The sequence below is a fragment of the Filicampus tigris genome, chromosome 19 (assembly GCF_054856515.1).
Source record: "Filicampus tigris isolate MCC_2025a chromosome 19, RoL_Ftig_1.0, whole genome shotgun sequence".
Lineage (NCBI taxonomy): Eukaryota > Metazoa > Chordata > Actinopteri > Syngnathiformes > Syngnathidae > Filicampus > Filicampus tigris.
The window spans coordinates 8667671-8690684 of record NC_141235.1 but is presented as its reverse complement, the minus strand read 5'-3'; the positions used below and the strand labels follow the sequence as shown (position 1 = coordinate 8690684).

The 23014-nt window shown below is 41.8% G+C and overlaps 1 protein-coding gene across 18 annotated transcripts in view; it reads left to right on the top strand.

Annotated features, from left to right (window-relative positions):
* cacna1g (calcium channel, voltage-dependent, T type, alpha 1G subunit) overlaps window positions 1-23014 on the top strand; it is a 127693-nt gene that overhangs the window by 32797 nt on the left and 71882 nt on the right. For all 18 annotated transcript variants that reach the window (XM_086016361.1, XM_086016352.1, XM_086016351.1 and 15 more), the window contains exons 3-4: window positions 16799-16908; window positions 22543-22676. In XM_086016361.1, coding sequence (XP_085872487.1) covers window positions 16799-16908; window positions 22543-22676 — 244 coding nt within the window. The remainder of the gene's footprint in view (window positions 1-16798; window positions 16909-22542; window positions 22677-23014) is intronic.

Sequence of the window (23014 nt, the reverse complement as noted above, 5' to 3'; positions counted from 1 at the left end):
TCGTTCAACTGTTGTGTTTTACAGGAAAAGAATCGTATTCAAGGATCAAAGAAAGCTATTAGAACAGTCTTTGAATCAAAATATACTTTTGGTTTTTTTCCACATTAATTCCAAGAATTTACTCAAGTAAATATTGCCTCCAAGCTTCGTAAAAAATTGTAGTTGAAGAATGCGATTAATCGCGATCAATTATGAAAAAAATTGTGATTAATTAGTTTAAAAATGTTAATCGCTTGATAGCACTAGAATGAACGCACGGTTGTGCTGGAATGGAGGCAAAGTCGGCTCGGATGGTGACTGATTGCAAATAATCTTAATTATCTTCGGTCGTCGGCGTCACATTAAGACTGTATGTAAACAGCTCCCCCCGGGGTGATGGTCTGCTGTTTTCCTCTCATCTAATTTAAACACTTTATGTTCTCTCTTTTGGCACATCTCCTGGTCCTCGCGTCAATTTATGACCACACAGACACTTGTGCAGTGGTGTTTGTGTGAGCGTGTGTGCTTGGTAAAACTCAAGGAAAGCTTTTGAGTGTGACATGCACTGACAGCATCACCCAGCTGAACCAAGCTGTCAACTGTTGTTGCCCAAAGCGAAAGCCACCTTTTGGAATGCGGCATCAATAAAAGCTCCTTCTTTCCGGCTCCCCCAAAAAGCCAGACTTTGAAGGATTTCCTCTCCATAAATACATTAAAGTCTTTTCTGTCTGTGTTTGTGACACGTTGTTGTCTTCCCTGAATAACCCGGAGAAATGCAATGGTTTCTGCATGGCTGAATATAGTATTATATTTTCTTGTAAGATGAATCTTAAGCACGTCATTTGAACAACCAGCGTGTTCACCGTATGACTTTGGAGTATGTTATGCAGACAAGAAGTCGTGTCCTCATTCTTGGCAAATTAGTATTTTTATTTGGTGAGCATTAGCTTATTTGGGAATGGCCCACTGGGGGGCTCATGGCCTCCGCACACCACAGGTGAAGACAGAGATACATTAGTGAATGATGGTCCAGTTAGCACCAGACCGGGTCCCACCTGCTTCCTGTTTGGCGTCATGGTGTGGTTGTTTGTCTCTAATGTTCCTGCGGTTTCAGGTTTTACTGTTCTTAGATGATTAGTGATTCACTTGCTTGCTGTCTTCATCAGGATGCTTGATGGTCAGACTTTCCATCCTTTCTAGATGATTTGGCTTTAAGATGTAATTAACTTTTTTTTCTTTTTTTTTTTTTTGGTGATCCCAATTTTCTGTGTTCTGCTGCCATGCCAACAGGCAAGTTTAGATGAGGACACCCTGTCTCCATAGTGTTGGACTTCAAAGTATAAGGTGCACGTATATGCACGTACGCACATGCACACCATATAAGCCAACCGTCATTAGAGTTGACACCGGTGCTCCAGCCTCTGGCCGCAGACGTCAAACAGCTTTCACCTTTCTCCACTTTCAATTTTTCCATTGCTCCAACGTATGACTTTCCTTATAATTCCGTGTCGCTCTTCCGTCTCTTACCTATTTCCTTTTGTTCGTACTTGCATTTTTTTTTTTTACCATATTTCCACGTTCCTCTGTCTGAATCTGTATCAAAGGCTTTTTCTAGCTTTCCTCTTAATGGAAACGAGCGGCGGTGTGCCGTTTGCTCGTATCAGAGCCTTTAATGGATTCAAATGGCAGTTGATGACCTTCACAGTGGCTGAAAAAGCCACAAACAGATGCGTAAAGTCAAATTGTTTACCTGACACTTGGCTTTAGTCCAGTTTTGATGTGCATTTATGCAACAACTGCTATCATTAAGAAGACTCCATAATGCAAAGAATCTAGGTTTTATTAATCATAAATCCTGCTCATTACGCAGAATTAATTTGCTGTTTTCCCCCCCCCCAAAAGCAAACAAAAGGTAAGAGAATAGTGGCAAATTGAGCCTAACTTTATAATGCATTTTGCCTGGTAGCCCCCGTTGAGGGGTCTTGGTGAGTTTGTGTTAGTTAATGTGCATTGGTGCTGCAGGGTCTGGCACTAGGATGGCCAATTAAAAGCGTTTGCCTGCAGCAATGAAGCAATAGTAGCAGGGCGCCAATGCACTTCTCTACCGTCAGTACACTAACACAACACAGATGTGGCTCAGTGCTGTATCATCTGTTAAAATCGTGTGTACTCCGACAGTATTTTATTTATTCTTTTCAGACAGTCACTCGATATTGTTCTGCTACTGGCTGACATTTCGCACGTCGATAAAACTCACTGGGTGGAGATAATGTTAGTGGAAATTTGAAGTGATTGTGAAGCAATTTCTCAAAAGGCTGTTGACCCAGGACGTAGAAATGCAGGAATTAGTGATCTGTGGGGGTTTTCTATAAATGTTACCTCGTTTGGTTGGAAATATGTCAAGGGAAACTTCCAGTTCGTTCTGGATCATCTTTATGTATAATGAAAATTCCACGGAGAAATGATTTTATCTACCTTTTAATAGAAATTCATGCCGGCTGTCTTTTCACAGTGAATCACCAAAATCAGTCTACTCTAACAACAAAGCTTCTCCAACAATTATCTTTGGTAAAAACAGGAAAATAAAACCCACATGCTTTAATTTCATGATTGAATTTCCCTCCTTGAGAAAACAACCATAACTTGATGTTGATGAAAAGTCCAAAGGATTCCGATAATTCCCAAAAATCTTTTCCATGAGGGATTCGCATTTTAATGCTGCTGCGACTGACTTTGCAATCCGGACTGACGACAAGCACTGACTTGATGACTTAAGTGGCAACAGTCGGAGGGACTTGGTGGACTTGTATTTAAAGAAAAAAAAAAAAAAGTTCAATATACTCTATTATGCACGGTTTGACCATTTGATTCAGGGATACTTTTGTGTACCACTAGAGGGAGCTACTGGCGCTTATACCACACTGAGAACCACCACTCAATTGCAGTGCTTGATTTGACACATAATAAAGCCCTTTGACTTTTCTTTGGCATGTTGACTTTCCATTTGTCATATTTGTTAGTGCTAAATTGAATTTAGCGTTTGGAACTTGCCTTGTTTGAAGACTCGTTTTCCCAGCAATCATATTCTTTCAAAATCAAACCGCTTCTGGCTTTTGATTTGTTTTTCCAAGTATCTAAAAGTCTCTGATGTGGTTGCGTGCTAATTTGCCCACCCTGGCATACTAGAATGTGCGCGTCCAAATTTTACAGCGAGCCGGAGACAGTAAATCCAGAAGCTTTATGGGAATCCTTTGTTAATTAGGATTTACCTTGCGCAGGGTGGATTTTCCTTGAATCTTCTGAAACAAATCCCTCACGAGCTAAAGGGACCGTCTAAACACATATTTTAATCTCACTTCAAAGAGACAAAGGACTGATGGCGGGTCCTGCTTGCCAACCTTTTTTATGTACCCGCCCAATCAAACTGTTGTCATCCATAAGTCTTGTGCTGAGCACGTAACTCTTTTATAGCTTTGAATGGACGCATTATTGATCAAGGTAATGCTGATAATTTATGTGAGGTGCAGAAATGAATTAGTGCCGCAGGATGTGGGAAGAATTTGTGATCTCCCCTACCGATAAACCACACGTCAGCCTGATGGACTTTGTTCACTTGTCACATCTTAACTCCCCTCCTCCATCGGAATGAAAGGAAGGATCAAGCTAGTGCTCTGCCAGTCCTGAGTAGGGGGTGATCCAATGTCGTTATGTTTGTGTTAGGGTTTTATTTTTAAATAGCTAACATTGGCCGATCGAATCAGCCAGCCAATTAAGCGGTCGGCCCTGAATTGATATTGTCACTGTGAGATATCCGACAATTCGCGGTTGCGCACTTGGTGACAAATTTCACCTTTTATTTTGTCGTTCTTATCACTAAGGTAGAAAAAAAAAAAAACATAAATCCACATTAGGATGTTTTGCTGCTCTACTTTGCTGCTCCTTTTTATTTTGTTATGTAAAAGAGTCACAACACATCAATTGATACGTTGCCGTCGCTCCGACACCGAGGAACGGTGAGCGGATGAACGGGCCGATGTGTAATTGTGTGTGGCCAAGTGAGTTGGATCGTTCGCCGCCGTCGAGTTAACAGGACACGGCTCCTGTGTGACATTTACACGCGGCAGTCAAGCGGGGCCGACGTGCATCGATCTGCTCTATGATGCCGTTGCAAATAAACCGAAGCGTCACATGTGTGTCGAAGCTGCGGTAGTGAGGCAGAATAGTTGAAATCGCCAGGGTCATATGGCTGAATGACACTTCTGATGTGTCAAATATTACAGCTACCTTACGAGACCACTTATACATACATCCTGTCATCTCCATTGCCTTCCATCCAAGACAAGAATGGATTTAAAGTGGTTCAACTCATTAGGCGCTCAATTAGTGCCTTGTGTTGTGTGATCCCAGTCGATTAGCTGCAATCAGGGCCTATTGCTGATACTAATCTGCAACATGTTAACACGGTAAGCAAAGCCGCTGTTGGCCTTGCACTGAACAACTGCGTTGGTCCATTTGGAGGGGAAATCAACCCAAACACATTTTTTTCAAGAATATGTTCCCAGCAGGCCCATTAGTTGAAACATTCAGGTTATTGTGGAATATGAGTTAAGCAGCAAAATGCACTCATTTTTAGCCATCTCAGGGGGCGGCCATTTTGTCTTCTGTCGACTGAAAATGACATCACAACTGCTCAGGGCACAGGTAACGACCAATCACGGCTCAGCTTCAGAAAACAGGTCAGCCGCGATTGGTCGTTACCTGAGCCCTGAGCAGTTGTGATGTCATTTTCAGTCGACAAAAGTGACAAAATGGCCGCCCCCTGAGATGACTAAAAACGGGTGGATTAACTCTTATTCCACAAATGTATTTATCAGAATGCCGTGTTTCAACTAGTGAGCTTGCATAGAACACATTCTTGAAAAAAATATGTTTGGGATAACTTCCGCTTTATTTAGCCTTCCATTCAAAACGTACATTCATTGAGATCAGTTGGTCTGGTGCGTCGATTTGCTTGACGATTGAATAGATAGTCATCAGCACCAGGACAGAAATCAGTTGCTCATATTATCAGATCCAAACATGCAGTGTTTGTCTTTTGTCTTTGGGATTTAAAAGAAGCTTTCATTCTTTGTTCAGTTCAATCTGAGGGGAAATGTTTGTGATGTGCTGCGCATCTGACTGCCCTCTCGTCTCTTTGTTGAGGGAGTGAAAGACGCATTGTAGCGTATGCACCTGTGAAGGTAGGGGGGGGGGGGGGGGGGGAATTGGCCGCTTTGCAAGCCCTTTTTTTTCATTGCCGTTTTGTCAAATGCTCTCAGCCTCTCCTTTCTAAAACACCCTAATCTAAAAGACAAAGCAAAAAAAAAGATCAAATGAGTAACTTGACAGCAACATTTTAGTAACTTAATCATGTCCAATTTGATTAGCACGCTCATTCTAATTATATTCTTGAGCCTGTCTGGCTTTAAAAAGGCGCTGCCTTGTTTCGGGTTTCTCAGACTCCTCGAATGTTTGTTTGTGTTTGTTTAGGTTTTGTCTCTTCCCTGGTTTCTTTCCTCTACGAGCGCCATCCATTCAACCATTCATCCTTCTTTCCTTCCACGCGTTCCCTCCCCCCCTCCCATCCCTGCTACTCGATGGTCTTCCCTCATTACTGGGGTTTGCCGACAGCTACTCCCGACGGCATCACTCTGTGAGGGCTGCGCAGCTGGCTTACATTTAGCTTTGTGTGTTTGTTTTTTCAAGTGGAGAAAAAGGTTTACCATAAGCGCTGTGTTCAAACACAACTTTTTTTCTTTTTTCTTTTTTTTTGTGTCCACTCAACGCAACATTAATGATTACCAAATACAACAGCACTCAACCTTCCTTTCGATTCATATCATTAGTCACTCTTAACGCGCATATTATTACAATTGTATGGCTACGTGTGTATGCACGAGTGTAATTACAGCCATATGCGCTCACATTCCTGTACCGTACGTAGCGTCAACACTCGTGACAGCGCACCATGCCCAAACGCAGAGAGGCGGGCTTCCTTACCATAGAAACCGGCCCCCGCTGCCAAAAGGCAAAATTTGCTCGGTCGGGACTATAAACATTTCCTCTGTTGTCATGGCGAGATCGACACTGTCTGCACGCCCTGCAGCCTTTTGCATCATACGCTATGCGTGCGTTTGACCTTATAGTTGTGATATGTGAGGGGTGCGTGAGAAAGCGCAAGAGAAGGTCTTGAGTAATGCTTTGGAAGCCACCCGCAGCGTTGCGCTCCTTCAGCAGCTCTCCAACCTGGAGGTTGTGGTTTGCTAGAGCTGCTGGATGATTGCGGAGGTCTGCCGAGGTTTTTCGGAAGGGTGCTTCTTGCAAAAAGGACAAAAAAAAAAAATAATAATAATAAAAAAAACGGGCGCTTTGTGACAAAGACATCGAGAAGGGGGTGCCAAGAAGCTGTCAAGATTTGACTTGGTTGTTGTTGTTTGTGGCGAGAGCATCCGGGGCTATTCTGTCGTTTGTGTCTGCTGTCGGAGGTGAGCACGGATCAAAGCGAAAGAAAAGGTTTGGAGTCATGCGTAAGGAGTTCTTTTTGCTTGGCAAAGCTCTTCGAGTCAGTGCAGTTTATGAGATCCTTCTGCGTACTTGCTGCCTATCCCTCGCTGCATTTCTGCTATTGGAGCTTTAAAGGGGAAGTCAACAAAGGCATATTTGTTTCAAGAATATTTTCAATGCAAGCCCCTTAGTTGAAACAAGGCATTCTGATAAATATTGCGTTTTGTGGAATAAGAGTTAATCCACCCGTTTTTAGCCATCTCTGGAGGCGGCCATTTTGTCACTTCTGTCGACTGAAAATGACATCACAGTTGCTCAGGGCTCAGGTAACGACCAATCACGGCTGACCTGTCGTCTGAAGCTGAGCCGTGGTTGGTTGTTGTCTGAGCCCTGAGCAGTTGTGATGTCATTTTCAGTCAACAGAAGTGACAAAATGGCCGCCCCCAGAGATGGCTAAAAAGAGTTGGATTTTGCTGCTTAACTCATATTCCACAAACGTAATATTTATCAGAATGCCGTGTTTCAACTAGTGGGCCTGCATAGAACATAGTCTTGAAAAAAATGTCTTTGGGTTGATTTCCGCTTGCCCAGGCGTATTGATAGCTTGGTTGGTGCCAGAAAACTAGCTTGGCTGTAAGGAAAGACCAGAGCAGATAAGAGAGCGAGAAAGAGAGACTCAACGATTGGTGCAGTAACTTCATGTATTATACATGAAGCGGTGGTGCCTGTAGTCAGGATTGATAGATGCGTTAACTACACTCACAACCATTTACTATCATTGCCCGCTTATCAAACTTTATTAGGGTGAGCAGATGCTCTCATCACAGAATAAAATATTTCAAAATTTTCCGGGATTTCCTTCCCTCCAATGATGTCTAGTCTTCGGCAGGCACGTGCACAGATGAGAAAAGGGCCTTTTTTTTCCAGTCATCATTGGAAAAAAAAATAGTCCCTCCTCCATTAATACCTCCAAAAAGCATTTTTGATTGGAGACAATGCTGAATTAACCTATTGGTATTTTGATGTTGATTTCAGTATTTTGACACACATAAATCTTTATTCAAGGAAAACATTAAAGCAGCACTGGGCAAGGATTCGACCTTAATAAAAAATATTCACAACTCTTTTGATGAAACATTGACTTACAAGTAGTCGAATGGGACTTTTGTCATGTCCTGGGGGGTCTGTATCATTTTTACTGGCACTAAGCAACTTTGAGGAGGATGGTAGGAACCCTGGCACACCCAAAAAATTACAAATGTCCTGAATTGCTTTACGGCATGCTCACTTCCCTCTTTCGCTAGAAGGTCGGCTCAGGATTTCACGACACGACGTGCTGGCGCGCATGGGAAATGTGGTTGACTTTTGTCAAAGCACTACCGCTTTTGTCCACATGGCTCCACCATAATCAACAAAAACTCACATGTGACGCAATGTTGCTTTTAGTGTGACAAATAGTATGCTGGCATGATTTGGGACGGGAATTTTGCGAATTTTGCGAATTTTAGGATGAAAAATTCTAATGTCAGGTATAAAGAGGCCGAAAGTGACATTCACCATCGTACGGTGCAGCCTAAAAGCATTCTGCTAATTTTGAACCAACGGATTTGTCAGCACGTGCCGTAGTCTATCACTAACACTTCCGTAAACGTAATAAAATAAAATGTTTAAAAGACCAAGGAAGCCCAAATGTAGATCCTTGAGCTTGTCGTTGATATATTTGATCTTGAATAATCACTTAGCCAAAAGCTGACGTTTAGATGAGTGTATTTTGCATCACTCCCTATTTTTTTCAACAATCCCTAATGGATCCAAATTTTTCCCCTCTCTTTTTTTCCACTTCACTCGATGGATGTTTGAATGTCATCAGCACTGGCGCTTTGGCGTTGTTAGCACTGATTGCTAATTAGCCTTCTCCGCTCCTCTAAATATTTGAACGCGGCAATACAAAACCGTTCATGTCTTGTAATTGTTGCACGTATACACCCGTGTGCGTGTTTGTGTGCCGCGCGTAGATAACTGATAGCGTGCCTTTGCAAACTTATCTAATATTAACTTGCGCTCTGTTCTAGTTCAGATTAGTTGCAATGATAAAGCTAAACTCCCGTTAATCACGCCAGCTCCTGCTCGGATGTGCGTTTTTCCTCATATCGCAGCTCCTTATTTTTTGCACCGTTCATTTTGTGCGTACTTACTGGCCCTGCTTTTTTTTTTTTCCTGACTTATTTTCTGACGACGAGCCGACCTCTTGGTAACCCTATTTATGCGGCTCAAGAACTCAAGGAGCATGCGTTGCCTCGATTTTGCGTCTCCTCTGACTGCGGTCGCCATCTGTTCAGGTAATAAAAGCTTAAAAGACATTTGTAAGTTTGGCTCATTGCTCTCATTGGGCCTCATTTACTGAATGCCGCTATTCGTACCAAACGGATTGATTTTCAAGATTTGATAAAAAAAAAAAAAAAAAAAAAAAAACATTTTTCCACATTCAACACAGTGCGATGAAAGCAATTGCGCAAAATGAGCTTAAAAATGACAGCAGAGAGCGCGGGGGGGGGATCATCTTTTGAGCTGGGATGACATCATGTCTCACATTCATAAACGCTTTCCGCGGTTGGTGACGTTGCCGAAATGATATCCGGCGCTGGGCTCAAAGTGGTGGCACTGTAGCGGCGCGCAACTCGCAACTCGGTCGCCTCGATTCCAGACACGGAGACGTGACTTCACAATACTTCACGATGAAAGGCCGCGTTGCTTAGCAACGTGCGGTCCGCACGGCGGCAAGAGACAGCGGCGTTTCCTGCCCGACGAGAGAGAACGCGTTTGTTCTGTTGGCATTTCAGCCGCCGGGGAAAAATGTCACTTTTTTGACAAACGGACAGTATCTTGGACTGATTTCAATGTTTGCTTTGCTCCATTCTCGAACCCACCCCTCCGCTCAGCTCTTGGACTATTTTTCTTCCCACCTTTCATATGCTACTCACTGACAGCGGCACCTGAACAATAAGGCAGTATTTTGCCTCAATCGCATCACAGCCTGACTCAGGCTGCTGATAAGCCACGTCAGCAAGTGTGTTGTGTTGCCTGTAACACCAGAAGGATTTTCCCATCCCTCGAGTTGAGATTCTCAACTGTAACATTGCCGCCTTTTGCACGGAGCCTTGTTGCTTCAAACACCGCCGAGGCATCTTATTCATTATTAATTCCCATCTCAGAGCCAGTAACTTGATAAACATCCTATCAAAAACTGTAATTCACAAGCCCTAACTATTTTTCTCTTTATTAAGATACTCATTTAAATACTCGGACTGGCGTAAAGGGAATAGATTTGGAGTATATGAATGATTGCATTAATGTAAGTGGTGAAGTCAACTCAAAAATGTTTTTGACAATTATGAATGTGCCTCCACTAGTCCAAACAAGGCATTCTGATTAATATTGTGTTTGCGGAATATGAGTTAAGCAGCAAAATCCACCTGTTTTTATCCATCTCAGGGGGCGGCCATTTTGTCACTTGCTGTCGACTGAAAACGATATCGCAGTTGCGCGACCACCAATCACGGCTCACCTGTTTTCTGAAGCCGAGCCGTGATTGGTTGTGAGCTAAGCCCCGAGCCCCTGTGATGTCATTTTCAGTCGACGGCAAGTGACAAAATGGCCGCCCCCTGAGATGGATTTTACAGCTTAAAGCATATTCCATAAACGTAATATTAATATAAATGCCATGTTTTGACGAGTACATAGAACATAATATTGTAAAAAAGAATTGGGGGTTGATTTCCACTTTAAATGCATTCAAGCCGATTTAGCTTTAATTTCAGAGACATTTCCCATTTAGGAATTAGAAAACAGAAGTACATTTACCCATTGATGTGTGATTCATTTGACATCCTCAGGGAGAATGCAACTATTATCCAGTCATCTGATAAAGTGACTCAACTTGAGACTCACAAACACTTAGTCGCATTTATGTACACTCGAGGAAATAGACACACTCTAGTACACTCCTATACACAATGACAGGTTGCACATTACAAAAGCCGGCAGCAGTGAGACTCAATATTTCATGAACATCCTTTTCCTTCTGTTCTCTTTCAACTTTTTTTTTTTTTTCTACTTATTTCGGTACTTTCAGCAAAAAAAAAAAAAAAAAAATCTCTTCTTTTTTTGTGACTCTTCTATGGCAGTGCTGAGAGACAGGAAACTAACAAAAGAGGGGGAAAAAAAAGTCTTCTACTTTAGTTTTATAAGTTGACTTTACGGGAACGGCGGTGTCCACCCTGGAAAGGTCGTCGGCTAATTTCATTATTTTGGAATCTGTTGGTGGGAGTTTTTCACATCTTCAGACTGACTATCCTAGATCATCCCAAAGTTTTGATGCCGTGTTATTTCAGACATAAATAGCCTTACCAGAACTAATTTCCAAAAGTTGAAAGGATGGATTTGACTAGTTTACCGAGGCTGAGATTTTTGCAAACTCAATTCTTACCTAAACCCATTTTTAAAAAAATGTCTCCAACGCTGACACATTCCAGCTGCCATGTCCATCTCCTTTCGCTCTTTCAGTCTGACCTGCCCTTTCCAGTCTCACTGACAACTCACAGTATAATGAGGGCGACGCCCCCTCCCCACCCCCGTGTCATTGTATTTTGGCATGTATCACGGCTCCTCAAATGTTAGGCGTAAGGAGGTGAAAAATTACTTCATGGCAGTCTCGAGTGAATGATGAGGTGTTGCGTAATAATGCTGTTTTCCTGCACCCGAAACACTTACTAGGGTGCGTTAATTTCACACGATGAATGATCTGAGCCAGGTTGTGTCCTTACCCACATGCTTTGTAAAGTACGTTTGCAACTTTTTTTGCAACTTGTTGTCATTTCTGCAACAAGTGTTTGTTTCTATGTAGATTGTGTAGCTGCGTAGCTGTTAGGGATGTAACGATTAACCGAAAATCCATTTAAAATCCATTCGCCCCGATTAATCGGATCGATTAATTGAATCGATTAATCGGAAATTGAGTTAAATTCATTTGGAAAATGATGTCTTGAAGCGTTTTTTTTTTTTTCAAATTATGCTTTGGCGCCATTGCGTATTGCGTTTGTGGATGGCTGCAGCACCACACTAGTGCACAGAGACAAGCATGGTAGCCATTTTAAAAAAATCGAAAATCGGGAACTGAAAATCGAATCGAATCGCTGGAGTGAATCGTTACATCCCTAGTAACTGTCATATCGAGTGCGGGATATTGACGTGGGACATGCAACGGAGTGATGTGTGCGCAGTGTGCCTTTGCTGATATGGATGCTTAAACACGTACTCTTGCGAGTTAGTGTAAACACAATGGGTGATATCTATTCAGGGAGATTCGTCTCGATTGATTTTGACGAGGCTGCTTCTCCCCCCCCCGCTACGGATGAATTTGCCTGCTCTCGAAAAACTCATATGAGTGGTGGCCGAGCTGGTTAAAACTCGACATCCTGATCACATACAGCAGCTGTAGCCATTTACGGACATGCTTCCTCGTTGTGCTTGGGGTCCTGTTGTTAGACTGTTATGACCTTGCAAGACATCTGCGAGGAATTAAAGTATGGAATCTCACTAATGTACCAAGCAGCAACCTAATACAACCTTTGAGAATCTTTGCAGGTCAACTTATACCCCGCAATTATGGGTGTGGGTTGGAAAGTGAAAGTTCAACTGCAGTTTTAGCAGAACGTTGCTTCCACTTTTATAGGAAGACCCTTATCCGATACATTGAGACCCATACCTGAAGTTTATCCTTGAGGAGTCATGGGGAGACTAAGGCTATCTCAGGGGGGTTTAAAAAAAAAAAAAAAAAAAAAGTTCTTACAAACCCCTCAAAAATTTCAGAAAAGACGGATAGGCATTTGCTGTATGGAAAAAAATTCCCGGGAAAAAATCGGAAAATACTCAAAAATGAATTATCCGCACTTGGGGGCCAATCATATTTCAGGGGAGGGGGGGGTAAGAGCCCCCACATTCACCCTCAGCTCCCCCAGTGCATACATGGAACTTGACGAGCCTGCACGGAGCCTTGACCTCAACCCCATCTAGTACTTTGGAATGAACAGTGATTGCGTTCCAGGCAGTTGTCCAACACTAACCTTCTTCTTGCTAAATGGGCTAAGACATACCAGAATCTTCTCGCCTAATCATCCAGATGTGCTAATACCGTTGTCCGTCTAGTGTAACTTCACTTCTTCAAGAAAGTAAAGCGTTCCCGTCAGACAAAAAAAAGTGTGGGAGCGTGTGCGTCGAATGCCAAGGAGAATACTCTGAGGTGCTGAGATTTTCATCATGTTTCCTCTTTGTTGTGTGAATTCTTGTGGCGCGGAGTTCTTTCTCTCACTTTTGACAGAGCATATCCTTGTGTATCTTTCCTCTAATTGAATCCGTCCCCCGGGGCATCACTGCTTGTTTATACGCTGACACCGCCAACGTGCGCGTCGGCATGCGTGCATGGCCGTTGACAGTCTTGCAGAACGACGCATGCATTCTTCCTTTATTGTTTAATTCTAACCCCCGCGGCGGGAGAGAGGAAGGCAATGAGGGCAGGAGAGGAAGAGTTATTGATTAAATTAGTCCGATGATACATATTTAATGCTTTGCTTTGTCGTCAACTCTCTGACTGCGGCTTGCTTTTCTCTCCTCCTCGGGATTTTTCTCATTGTGTTCCGGTTGTAAGCCACCTAATAAGCAATATATTTTACCACCTGACAACTGCTGCTTTGCGCAACTTTAGCATATGCGTTGACATCATCAGAGTTATAACTTGATCAATACTGTTGTTTTTGTTGTTGTAGTTTGTAGGGATGTAACGATTAATCGAAAACGGATTTAAAAATCGATCCCGAAAATCGAGTTGATTAAATTCATTTAGAAAATGATGCCGTTTTTTCATTCCGGATGCATGGCACATTTTGAATTTTGTAGATCAAATTATTCTTTTGCGCCAAACGTCATTGCGTATTGCGTTTGTGTTTGCAGAACCACGCTAGTGCACAGAGACAAGCGCGGTAGCAATCATTCAAAAATTGAATCGAAACGAAAATCGGGAACTGAAAATCGAAAATCGAATCGAATCGGGGCTTGGGTGATTCGTTACATCCCTAGTAGTTTGCAATAGTGTCGACGTAGCATGTCGCTAAATAAATCGACCTGATACCCTGAGCAGAATAAGCCGTACAGAAAAGTCTTTGATGGTATTTTATGCATCCCAGTGGGCTCCACTTGTTGTGTGATGCTATTTCGGTCAAGTCTCATGAAGAGATTTACCCGGAATCCATGAAGACGTTTCCCCCCGTTTGACGTCCGTAATGGAATGCGGCATTGAAGTTTGGAAATTCTTCACATTAGAAGACGTTTTCAGTGGCCTAAAACATTGAAAAGAATGTTGAAGGGTAGAGAAATGAAAACCTCTGTTCATGTGTCATTTGTGTTGCCTGAGGGTAACATTCATGACATCTGATAATCGACTCGCAGAAGTGGAAGGAGCTTCGGCGTCAGATGTTCACATGGCGCGGGCATCCACAAAGTTCCGCCGTGTGAATTATGCAGTTTTCCAGTCCGCACTGCCCTAAAAATCTGAGACTTGACTGTTTTTGTTTCCTGTTTAATGATCCCACTAACCATACCGACTGATCTTTTTAATTGCATCCCTTTGGACTCGCAGCCTCTTCCGCGCTTGCCTCACTGTGTGACATAATCCCGCGCCGCCTCTCGCATGCAGCCATCATTAACCAACTGATGCTCGGTTCTTTGTGGTCAACTCCTCCGATTTCGCCTTCAGACGGCATCTATTATTCAACACGAGGGCTCAATCTTGTATGAGAGCCGCCGTCTATCACTTTCAGGTCTTATATCAATGTTCGCGGGGATTAATTCTTCAGCTCATGTATTTATTTATGTCTGGTGCCAATCTTTGGGTCCGCCGCACTCTGTTCAGCGAGGTGTAGTGGTTTGGACGGCGGATGGATGGCTGAAAGTTAAAAGTCTAAAAATAAAAAGGCCAGTCCGTGAGAGGCTTTGTTGCACTTTTATCAGCTGTCAGTGTCGATGTAAAATGAATTGGAAAGCAGCAGAGGATAATCTGAGTTGGACCCCAAAAGGCAGGAACAAATCAACCTTGACTTTTACAGATGCAGAATTATTCAACCGAGAATTATTCTTTGCCCTTGTAACACAATCTTCCTACAAACGGAACACGATTTAGGCAAGGACTTGATATAACGGGAATGTTCTCAACTCGCTCCAGGAGCCTAATATTGCTTTTGTCTCTCCTTCCCCGTTTTTTTCTTCAAATTGTGGATTCTTCTTTTCATTTTTAGCCAATACGTTCCTTTGTAGGGCTGTCAAAATTAAAGCATTAACTATGGAGATGAATTTAAATTTCATAACGCACTAAAAAAAAAAAATTAACTAAGTTAACTCAGTTTTATTTACTTTCTGTAGCAGCTGACCTCTGCTTACTGTGCGGCCAAACGGACTTTTACGTCCTTTTAAGTTGTGTGACGGCTCATTGGTGATATCCAAAATAATTTACACACTTTGCACAGCCAAATTCAAATACCATATTAGTTGTACGTCTTTGGTGTATCGTTCAACTGTTGTGTTTTACAGGAAAAGAATCGTATTCAAGGATCAAAGAAAGCTATTGGAACAGTCTTGGAATCGAAATATAATTTTAGTTTTTTTCCACATTAATTCCAAGATTTTACTCAAGTAAATATCGGTTCCAAGCTTCGCAAAATATTGTCGTTGAAAAATGCGATTAATCGTGATTAATTATGGAAAATGATGCGATTAATTTGTTTAAAAAATGTAATCGCTTGACAGCACTAGTTCCGTGAAATAAAATGTAACGTAAATGTGAGTGTTTGAACCCAAACACCCCTGCCTTCCTCTCTGTGGTGTCTTGCACCTCAACTGAGGGAATAAGGAGACCTCCATCCAAAGATTAGAAAATAATTTGGTATTTTGATGAAAATGGTGTAATATGTAGTTCTAAAATCTCCCTTTGTTTAATGTTGTCGGCAATTGTTGTCAAGTCATTGAGTCAAGAGTGTCCTTTAACCTGGTGTGTAGATTTGGATTTTGGTGGTACACCGGTCACTCGGAGAGGATAATATTGTCCTAATATTGCATATTTTCAACAGTGTTTAGTTTTTCTGCCAGATGACAAATGATTTTGTTTTCACTTTTCGCACCTTTTGTTGGGCCCATGCTGACCCAACTACATTATATGGCCCTAGGATAAACGAGTACGTTGTGGCGAATTCGATAAAAACACAGGCGGGTCATCTGTCTTTCCGGAACATTTTGCTTATAGATATAGTGTACACATGAACACACACTTTCACACACAAACACTAATTTATCCTAATATTGTTAAACCGGGATGATTCACAGTGCTGGCTGGAGATGTGATGGCGAATTTGAGCTGCTCTATTGTGTTTGTGTGTAGATTTGTTGACATACGCTATTGTGGTGAGCGCTTGCTTTTTTTTTTTTTTTTTTGCGATTTTATTTTAACATCATTTTTACATAGTAAGGCAATAAAATGTAGGACTGATTTTAAGAAATTGAAAAATGTTTTGGAAGATGCAAAACTTGAATGCTGCAGGGAGGCACATAGGACCCTGCACTTCCTAACCAGATGTTTGGAGGGGAAAAAAAAGAAAAAAGTGATTTAAAATCTGGAAAAAATATGTGCAACAGTAAGTAGACGATTCTGATGTTGTTCACTTTTCATTTCCTTATTTGAACGCCATCCATTGTTCCGCACTAGGACTGCATGGAAGAAGTATGTCGAGTCCCACTGTTTCATTGTTTGCCGCGTTGTCCATGATTGTTTTCACAAAGCTCCGAATGACATTAGAGCAAACAAGCCTCCGACGGGCGTGCCTATGTCCAATCAATTCAAGTAGTGCGCGATGCATCGAGTTGACTGCGCATTCTCCAACTCCATCGCCAGGTGCTTCATCGTCTTACAGTCTTTCGGCATGTGATGTTTTTATTTTGCCTCACACGGGCTTTCATTTTAACCGCACACACAGCACCTGAATGTTTACAATACCCCCCCCCTCCTCCCCCGCCCTCAAAAAGTGCCGCAGCTGAGTAAGCCGATATCGACGCGACTTTTCCTTGACTTTCCTTTTCCTTGAAATTTAGTTGATGTTATTTTCAATGTGTGCTTTGAATTGTGTGGGCTTGCATCCTGATCTGTTGTGCTCCTTGACTGATTTTTTTCCTCATACATGGTTTGAGCGAGCGTCAATGTTGGTGATCCTGCTCAACTGCGTCACCTTGGGCATGTTTCATCCTTGTGAGGACATCGACTGCAACTCCGACAGATGTAAAATCCTGCAGGTAGGACTCATTTTCTATTTTATTTTGAGACACTTAATGTGTTGTGTCTCATTCTTTTTAAAACCCGCGTTGAATAAGCGATGTCATTTTCTCAACTTGCCCCGGCACCAGCTTGGGCATTTTTTTGTCCTGATTTCGTCCCTTCCCGAACTAGGACGCCTGACAATCTTATGTCTAAAAAAAATAAAAATAATGTGAAAATACCGCGGAGGAATCAATATTTGCAAGTTAGGCTCGCTTAGCCAGCGGCAATGTACCTTCTCGCTCTGGCGAATTAGCGGCGTCGTTGCGTATGCAAATACTTCCTCAAGGGAAAAAGGGAGCCCAGGGGGTCAAAGGTCATAGTTGGAGCTCGAGGAAAAACAGCCCCAAAGCATGACGCCGTCGGCACCTGCTAGCACAAGAAGAGAACTGCATAAATCGTGGCTACGATTACATGGGCAAAATTTCTTTCATCTGATCAGAGTTCGGATTAAAATTACGATCAGAACCTATTGGGACTTGCATCACACTTTCGGTCGGAACAAATCATTTTGGCATGCGCGGATTGACCAAATATAGCGGAAATAGTAGTGAAGACGAAGAAGCCGTTGCGAATTCTGTGTCAACAAAGCAGTCCATTTCTACTTTGAACGTTAGCATTATTTTTTTTTTTTTACGTATTTTTCCCGTTTGCCCTCTTACGTCGAGTTCACACTTACTGATGGATATACCGACTAGGTCAGTCTTGCGCCCGGATAACAGAAACGCATAGACTGACGTCACAGACAATTAGTTCGGAAATTTCAGAATAAGTGTTTTCATGCTCGCCAAACAGATTATCGATGGACATAAACCACCCTTCTAGTTTGGAATAAAATCTTGATCGGAATGGGCTTGATAGGGTCCGAATATTCCCAACGGGGAATGTACATGAATTATTTTTATTCCGATCGGGCTTTTAATCGGAATAAATGTGCCCATGTAAACGTAGCCAGTGTTCTGATTTATTTACTTAGACAAAGAGATGGCGGTTGTAACCTTTTTTTTTTTTTTTTTTTTTTTTCCTTCCCCAAATGCATTTAGCATAGTGGTTGGTAAAACTGCTCTGTATATCTGGCCTCTGCATCTACTTCCACTTTCATTACGCAGATGGAAATCAAATAAACAAAAGCTTTGTGTGGAGGCGGTTCCATTAAATTCTGTCCTGCCTAGCCGGTACAAATGGAGGCGTTGTTTTTTTTTTTTTGTTTTTTGTTTTCCTTTTGCAGATTTATTTTATTCATTGAATGAAAGAGTCAAAGAGAGCTGCCTACGCTGTGGAATAGATCAGCTTGTTATCTGCCTCTGTTCGTCTTATGCAGTGAGCTGATAATGCGCTTGCAAAGTGGTTTCAAATAGCTCAGAACAGCCCTCTTTTGTTCTCGTTTGTCGACTCAGCGGAATCGAGCGCTCCCGTCCCACGTTGAGATCTTCTTTTTAATAATGGAGGGAAATGATTTGGCGGAAAAATACACTTTCAGATAGGGCGAGTGCGATGATGGCGTGTGGTACGGACGCCGCTGTCCCGTGTTGTGACGAGTTTTTTTCTTCTTCATTAAAGATAAGACGGAGTTCTTTTTTCAATTTATTTAATAGACTGTAATTCGATGACAGTTAATCATGTTGAAACATTCTTTTAAAAAGTGCTAGCTTGCTTAAAGGGGGAAATCAACCCAAATATATTTTTTTCAAGAATATGTTCTATGCAAGCCCACTGGTTGGATCAAGGCATTCAGATTAATATTGCGTTTGTGGAACAAGACTTAATCCACTCGTTTTTAGCCAATCACAGCTCGCCTGTTCTCTAAAGCTGAGCCGTGATTGTTTCGTTACCTGAGCCCTGCCTGGGTAGTTGTGATGTCATTTTCACTCGACAGAAGTGACAAAATGGCCGCCCCCAGAGATGGCTAAAAACGAGTAGATTAACTCTTATTCCACAGACGCAATATTTAACAGAATGCTTTGTTTCAACTAGTGGGCTTGCATAGAACATATATTCTTGAACAAAATATGTTTAGGTTGATTTCCGCTTTAATGAACTTTTTAACATGAGAACATTTTAAACAATATTTTTCCTGCACGTATAACAAAATGAAATTGTCATTTTAATTGAAATGAATGCACCCTCAATGTCTTCTCTCAATGTTTCCCTTTTCAAACTCCTTTTTTAAAAAAAAAAATATTTAAATGATGATTCATCTGGCTAAAAAGCTGAAAAGAGCTGTAATTTCAAGCGGGAGCATTATGTTCGGAAGTGAATTCCTGCTTATTCCCCCAAGAGAGGTGGCAAGCCGGGGTCGCATGAAGCAAACAGTAGCTAGTTTCCTTTTTCCTCTCCTACTGCGGGCCATTTTTTTGTCCACTTTTTATCCCTCATCATGCAAAGCAACCCCACACTGACCTTTTCATGACCTCGAAGACACGCAATGCGCTCATGTCCAGGATCACGCCATCATATTCAAATCATGCGCAAAGACTTTTACATCTGCTCCTCAAAGCTGTAGCAGCCCCGCACAGGATCTCATAGCTTCTTTTACACACGCGCACGCACGCACGCACACACTTTGCATTAAGTGCTCTCAGCATTAGCGACTCAGCACACTTCTAACTTAAAGGCTGCATTCAGGAGGTGACAAGAGGGCGCGTAATTCTGGCACTCGCTCGACGCATTGATAACACGCAGCACGGCCTGCTGCCTGGCGAACACGTGTGTTTACACTTGCTCTCAGGCAATGTACACACGCATGCACACGCGTGGGGTTAGTTGTGTGCGGCGTCATCGGCGTCGGTGGTAAAAAGGTTCACGTGTGAAGGGGTGGGGGAATGAAGCAGTTTGCCCCGCACGTAATTGCGTACTCTGGAAACGATGATAAAGCGTTTGAGAGGATATCCATTCATGGGGAGTTTGCGTTGAGAGAAAAGGATGCCAGGATGGGGAGGGGGCATGGGGGGGCGGGTAATGTGGGATTGGATTAGAACTCAAAATTACAGACATGATGAGCAAATTCTGCACCATGCAGCCCTCAACAAAGGTGCATGGGAAGATCCATTTCCGTTAAAAAAATCCTTTCGCAAAACTGAATAGATTGTGACTGGTCTTTTTTTTTGGGGAGGGAGGGGGGATATTTTTTATTGTTGCTTGGGCCACACTACCAAAAATTATGTTAGGTTCATTGAAGACTTGAAACGGATCATTGATGTGAATGTGAGTTGTTTGTGTGTATGTGCGCTGCGCTTGGCGTTTTTTTTTTTTTCCCAAGACATAAAACTACTGAATAAAAAATATTCCGATATATTAGGAAGGTGACAACATGTTAGGAGCAGACTATTTTCTGGTTAATGGGGAATGGCGTTTGGGTTAGAAAACAGGGCAGCGCCATTGTGAACAAATGGAAAATTTGACAATAAATACAACCCGGTCTGTGTTTTATTTTTGATAGGTACAAAAATGCAGCAGGTTTCTTCTATAGTTTGTCTTTGTGACTTCTTTTCCAAAGTCAGCTTGGAAAGGCTCCAGCGCCCTCCGACCCTGACCAGGACAAGCAATATAGAAAATGGATAGATGGACAGCGTTTTGTTTTTTTTTCTTTTTAGTAATTCTGCTCACCAACAAAAACAAAACAACATATTATCAGGGCTATAAACGCTAGCTCTCACCTTTGCGCTTGGCAAAGATACTGACAATGATGTATTCGGCAACAAAGATCAAGGGGATCCAGACATAAAATAGTAAAAGTCAAGCAGACAGCTTTTGGATGTATTGTGTTGGACATACCAGTATTGCCTTGTTGAACCAATGCCAAGGTGCAACTGACTCCGTTCTGGTAGCTCGTGGTGACCCAACACCTTCCCGGGACACTTTTCATTTTGTCACTTCACTTAATAGTTTGTCCCACAGCCAAAGTTGGGGCTATTAAGCTTTCACAGGTGTTATTAACGGCAAGTGTCTGGTGAAATTTCACAGGGCTGCTATGGTCTACAGGAAGTGGGGGAGCGTTCCATATTTGGCAGCACTGACAGAAGCTTGTTTGGAACAAATATAGAAGGATGAGCTTGTGATACCTGCTCGGACAAAATAAAACACTTTAGAACACTGCCAACATTTTTCATTGAGGATGATCATCCATCCATCCCACTTTGTGGATGGCTTTTCCTCATGTTGGTCGAGAGTAACTGGAGCCTACCCCATCTTATTCCGGTTGAGAGATTGTGTACACCGGTCAAATATATACAAGTCATATATATGGTACGTGGTAGTATATATATTTATATATATATATTTTTTTTATTTAAATTTTGGAAACTTCTTAAATTTTCACTTTAATGCGATGTCTCTCACGTGGAAACATGATTCATGTAAAAATAATAATCAGTGTTTTTATATATATATATATATATATATATAATATATATATATATATATATATATATATATATAATATATATATATATATATATATATATATATATATATATATATATATATATATATATGGAAATCTTAAACTATTCATGTGGGGGTCCCTCAAGGGTCAATCCTAGGGCCCCTTCTGTTCAGCCTTATGGAATATGGTAATTTTTGTAAGCTACTTTTGTTTTCTCTGCTTTGCTTCTGAATGTCGTTACCTGTTGGGTTTTCCAATTGCTTGAAAACGGCCTTGCCTTGTTCATGAAACAAAGCAGGAGTGGCAGCGTTGCTTTCATTCTCAATGCGCTGGTAAATCATCCTCTATTTAACGCAAGACAAGTTCTCTTTCGTCACGCATCTTCTGTTCATTTGTAATTGGTTCGGGCGCCACACTTGTATCTGTCACACGCACGTTCGGAAGTACTCGTCACTAAGGAGGGTTGTCTGTATCACTGCTGTTAAACGATATCAGAGTTTTATTGGCAATTTACCATTCACACATCAAGCACATCTATATAACATGAGGATCGACACAAGATTAGCATGGAAGTTAACCTTAGCCAGGGCAATGATGAATAGAAGTTAAAATTGCAGCCACGTGTTAATCAATACAGGTGCGAACCTCTGCATTCTACTCAACAGCCAACTTCCAAGCAACAGGAGCTTTTCTTTATTCTAAACTTAACACATTTTATATATTTATACTTTTCTCTTTTCATGCTTGGGATGAGTCATCTATCAGTGGGTGTCCTGTGCCTTGAATTTCAAGAATCGCTTTTTTTTTTTTTTTTTACATTTTCTTTCTCATTTCCATTCCATTTACTGTTGCCCTTTTTTAATGCATTTATTGATTTTAGTCATTAAATGTCTTAATCCTTTTTCAGTTTCTTTCTTTACTCTTCTTGGAATTAATTCAACCACTGGAATATATCACCACCCCTGGTGTACAAATTAGAATTAGTATAAATTGTCTTCCTCATTCATCTACACACGCTAGTTGTATCGGTCGCATAATTGCATTTTGTCTTTACACCTGAGGTTGGAGGATTTTTTTGCCTTTGGTTTTAAATAGATATGAAGCATGTTATGTTAATCTCTGTGCGTGTTGCACTCACAATGTTATCAATGTTTCCATTTTGTAACATTTTTTGGTGCCTTTTCTTCTACCAAACAGTGACTTACTGTGTATTTGTGTGTCCCTGCAGGATTTTGATGACTTTATCTTTGCATTCTTTGCCATTGAGATGGTGATCAAGATGGTGGCGCTGGGGATTTTTGGCAAGAAATGTTACCTTGGGGATACATGGAACCGCCTGGACTTCTTCATCGTGATAGCAGGGTAGGTCACACAATGGCAAGCGCTCCTGGACTCTGCATCTGCTGTCGACTAGATATTACGAGGCTCGTTTGGATTAGTGCAAGAGATTGCGCTTGAAAGTTGGCGGTAGGAAAAGGGCCAACAATTTATTATAGATAGAACATGGGGACTAATCATGGTCTCTGCCTGTGCGCTTTAACATGCGACATCTTTGCACGTCATCCTCTTCGGCAACATGCTTCTCGCTCTGCTTCATTCTGTCGGAACCGTGGGAAAATGTCACACGCGATTTATGAAAAGTTTAGAAGGTAATGGCGTGTTTATCAGGGCTTGACAGTAAACATGTCACAGGAAATTAG